The following is a 3,869-nucleotide window of genomic DNA, read 5'->3' as shown; positions in this document are numbered from 1 at the left end:
ATAACCATCAAGGGTTTAATTGACTACAGGCCTGTAGCCCTGACATTTATGATGATGAAATACTGAGTGACTAAAGCTTAAGCATCTGAAGGAGAAATAAGGCCACCTCCTGGACACCTGGAGCTGTCTTACCATGTAAACAGGTCGACAGATTATGCAGTCAATTTGGGATTACACTTCAGCACTCCCAAGACCACCTAGAGATGTAGACCCAGATCCTATTTGTAGACCTAGGTGCAACCTTTAAAAGGATAAATAAAGAAGAAGAGAGCAGCCCAGCAGAGACACCAGAACCAGGAACCCTGATCAACAATCAGAACCAACACACTGGATCTATTTAGCTTTACACAACTCTGCAGACGATCCAGGACCAACCCAAACTCCAGCATGTAGTGGCTGAGTGAATGTGGTCTGGACTCTGTGGAGGAGAGTTCTGGTTTTTGAGACACTGTAGAAAGACAGAACACCTGCTCCTTGATCCAGGTCCACTCCTACTCTGGAGGAACCAGGACCTGAGATGGAAGTCCAGATGTCGTTTTGACCAAATTTATAACCATCTTGGGAACAATTTAATGCCCAAGATTTTTCATTATGTCCAAATCCACATTCATTCCCCCATCCTGTTCTGCTGATATTTTTGTATGCTACTGCTACATAAACCTCCCCCCTCCACTCCACCTCCCAGTAACAACGTCCAGTCAGACTCTCTCTATTCAAAACCTGAGACCAATCGGTGAATCTGTCTGGATAACTAGAATAAGACTGAGGTTGACTCTTCCGTGTCACCTTCCTTTTTCCCTCTGATAGTGACAGATTTCTGTGTGCTGTGTTTGGATCCAGTGTGATCTGACATGAATATCGTAATAACCCAGCTCTGCTCTCTGGTTCTGGTTCTGCCTCAGTCAGTGTCAGGGAGATCTTTGTCCATGTGTCTCTCAGGACGTCCTGTAGTTTGTCTCTGAGCTCTGACACAGCTGCTGTCACATCCTCCCAGCGTCTCAGGGGACGGATGTCGATGCCGGCTGAGGGTGTAGATTCCCTGAGGTCTGACAGTGAGGGGTAGCTGTGGAGAAACCGGTTGTGATCCTCTGTGTCTGAGAGCTGCTCCAGCTCAGCGTCTTTCCTCTTCAGCTCACTGATCTCCTGCTCCAGCCTCTCCTGAAGCTTTTTGACTCGACTGACTTCAGCTTCCTGCTGGGATCTGATCTGCTGCTTCATATCAGACCTACTTTTCTGGATGAGTCGGATCAGCTCAGTGAAGATCTTCTCACTGTCCTCCACTGTTTTCTCAGCAGAGCGATTGATTGCTGCCACCTCCTGCCGAAGCAGCTTCACATCTCTCTCTCTGTCCTGGACTCTCTGCTGGATTATTCCTTGTCTCTCCTGCAACTCTCTCTGCCTCTCACTCCTTTCTGCTGCAGCTGAGACTGTGTCATGGCCTTTATGTCTATCCATGGAGCAGAGATAACAGATAGACTTCTGATCAGTACGGCAGAACATCTTCATCACCTCATCATGATGAGAGCAGATGTTCTCCTGGAGGTTCTTGGACGGCTCCACCAGGTGGTGTTTCCTTAATGGAGCTGAATTCTTGTGAGGCTGAAGGTGTTTTTCACAATAAGAGGCCAGACAGACTAAACAGGACTTGAGGGCTTTCAGTTTCCTTCCAGTGCAAACATCACAGGCCACATCTTCAGCTCCAGCATAGTAGTGGTCAGCAGGAGCAGTTTGGAGTCCAGTTCTCTTCAACTGCTCTACTAAAGCTGCTAACATGGTGTTCTTCTGCAGTTTAGGCCTCCGTACAAAAGTTGTCCTGCACTCAGGGCAGCTGTGGATTCTTTTCTGATCCTCTCCATCCCAGTGGCTTTTAATACAGTTCATACAGTAGCTGTGTCCACAGGAAGTAGTTACCGGATCCTTCAGGATATCTAGACAGATTGAACAGGAGATGTTTTCTCTGTCCAGCTGGTTCTGCTCCATTTCTGTTCTCTCGGTGACTGTGTGAGTTTCACTTCCTGAAAAGAGAAACAGTTCTGAGCTCTGGGTTGTGTTTCACAAAGCAGGTTTAACTAACTCTAATCCACAACTCTGAATTGTTCTAGCCTCAGGTTAGAAACAATGATTAGATGAGTCACCATGACAACAGGCAACAGGAAGTGCCTATTTCACCCCACTTGAACTAGAGATTTTAATGCAGAAATTATAAAGAAATGGAGAAGGTGTTAAATAGACAGAGAAACAGAAATACAGCTGCAAAGGAGAGTAGGGTGGCAAAGGAGAAGATGGTTGTTCAAGTTAATGTGTAAGTTTTAGTCCCTTTTGTTATTTATATTTATTAAAAGCTCTCTCCTCTCAGCTCTCGGACTGGAAATCCCCTGTGGCGGAGACAACAGGTTAGTAATCAGCAAGAGGAAAAAACTAGAGAGGGGGTGAGGCTGGATCACTAACCTCTTACTGGGTCTCAGAGTTGGCGGTACTTACCGTGATGGGTCCGGTGCAGGAGTCGGTTTGAGGACGGGGCTTGTGAAAGCGGTGGCCGTTGAGCAGCGAATGGTTTGCAGAGGACTAAGACCAATGAGCTCCAGACAGTCCAGTTACAGATTCCAGGGATTGTGTCCAAGCGACGGTATAGAGGGGCAATCCGGAAAAAAGGTCCAGGTCCGATCCAGTGTCCGTAACTGACAGATTCAGAGACACAAAGGGAGTAGGCAGACTCGGTAACTAACAGACTGAGTGGGGGTCAGGCTCACAGGCAGGCAATCTTAGGCAGAACTGAAACAGAGGTCCAGAGGTAGATCAGGTTTGGTTTCTAGGCAGGCAGACAGAACCACATAAGGGAACAGGCAGGCTCAGTGAAAACAGACAGAAACAGGTCAGGTAACAGGTTTGCAGGCAAAAAGGTTAGAAACGCTCGAAGGTACTCAGTGGCAAGTCTGAGACGATGTGGCACTGGGAACAGATCCAAATGGGGTATATATGGAGGTGGAACCACTTAGTGTTAATAGCAGGCAGGGTGGAGTGAGCAGGTGTTCCGAGTTGGAGATTAAGCCTGCACCAGTGCCGAGATCGTCACAATGTTGGTTACATAATATAATATATCTAATAAATATTTAACAAACTATCCCCTTACTCACAAATCTTAAATGAAAACTGACTTTTTGTCACAGATAATCTCCTGGATGATCAATAAAACAGGAGATTTTAGAGAAGAATTATTGATTTAATATCAACTGAGACAAAAAAAATATCTGTCTGTAATTTTGAATGATTTACAGGGAGTTTTATATTTATTAAGTCAAACGGCACAGGAGCTGGATTGTCTCCCCATTTCTGCTTTTCTAATTAAAACATGCACCAAAGAATTGTGGGAAATTCACATCACCGAAATCTGCTTTGATGCGCTCTTATCTAACGTGTGGATCTAGGGCTCATGGGAGGGGGGGCAAATACTGCTCTGGAGGATTGGGACAGACTACACACTGGAACCCTCAGCAGGAACAGAGAGTTAAAGTATGCAGGCGGCAGGAGGGTGATTATTGGGACTGGACCTCTGACTGATGAGTCAGCATTATTCCACTTTTATCAACAAGCTCAAATCACCCATGAACTTTGATCTGCCATAAACCAGTTAAAGATCAACTGGAGTCCAGTATAGGAGTCCGATCCAGAACCAGGACCTGATGTCAGAACTCTAGTCTGAGAGTTTTCCAAGAGATAAATAGAACATTATAGTCAGAGTTGGTCTGTTGGAGCAGAAAGCAGCAGCAGATGGGATGGAAGTGTAGAGTGGGAATTATTGATGGTAGGGACAACCTGCAGCTCCTCAACACTAACTTACAGCCTGATCCCATCAGATTACTCTACAATCT

The 3,869-nt window shown here is 45.9% G+C and overlaps 1 protein-coding gene across 1 annotated transcript; it reads right to left on the bottom strand.

Moving 5' to 3' along the window:
* Nucleotides 1-292: 292 nt before the first annotated feature.
* Nucleotides 293-1,980, bottom strand: LOC107100942 (tripartite motif-containing protein 16-like). Its single transcript, XM_015399636.1, has one exon. The coding sequence runs from the start codon at nt 1,978-1,980 to the stop codon at nt 334-336; it is 1,647 nt and encodes a 548-aa protein (XP_015255122.1). The 3' UTR covers nt 293-333.
* Nucleotides 1,981-3,869: the final 1,889 nt, after the last annotated feature.

Source organism: Cyprinodon variegatus, unplaced genomic scaffold (assembly GCF_000732505.1).
Source record: "Cyprinodon variegatus isolate N-32 unplaced genomic scaffold, C_variegatus-1.0 Scaffold1032, whole genome shotgun sequence".
Classification (NCBI taxonomy): domain Eukaryota; kingdom Metazoa; phylum Chordata; class Actinopteri; order Cyprinodontiformes; family Cyprinodontidae; genus Cyprinodon; species Cyprinodon variegatus.
Note: the sequence above shows the minus strand (reverse complement) of the source record. Positions and strands in the feature narration are given on the sequence as shown.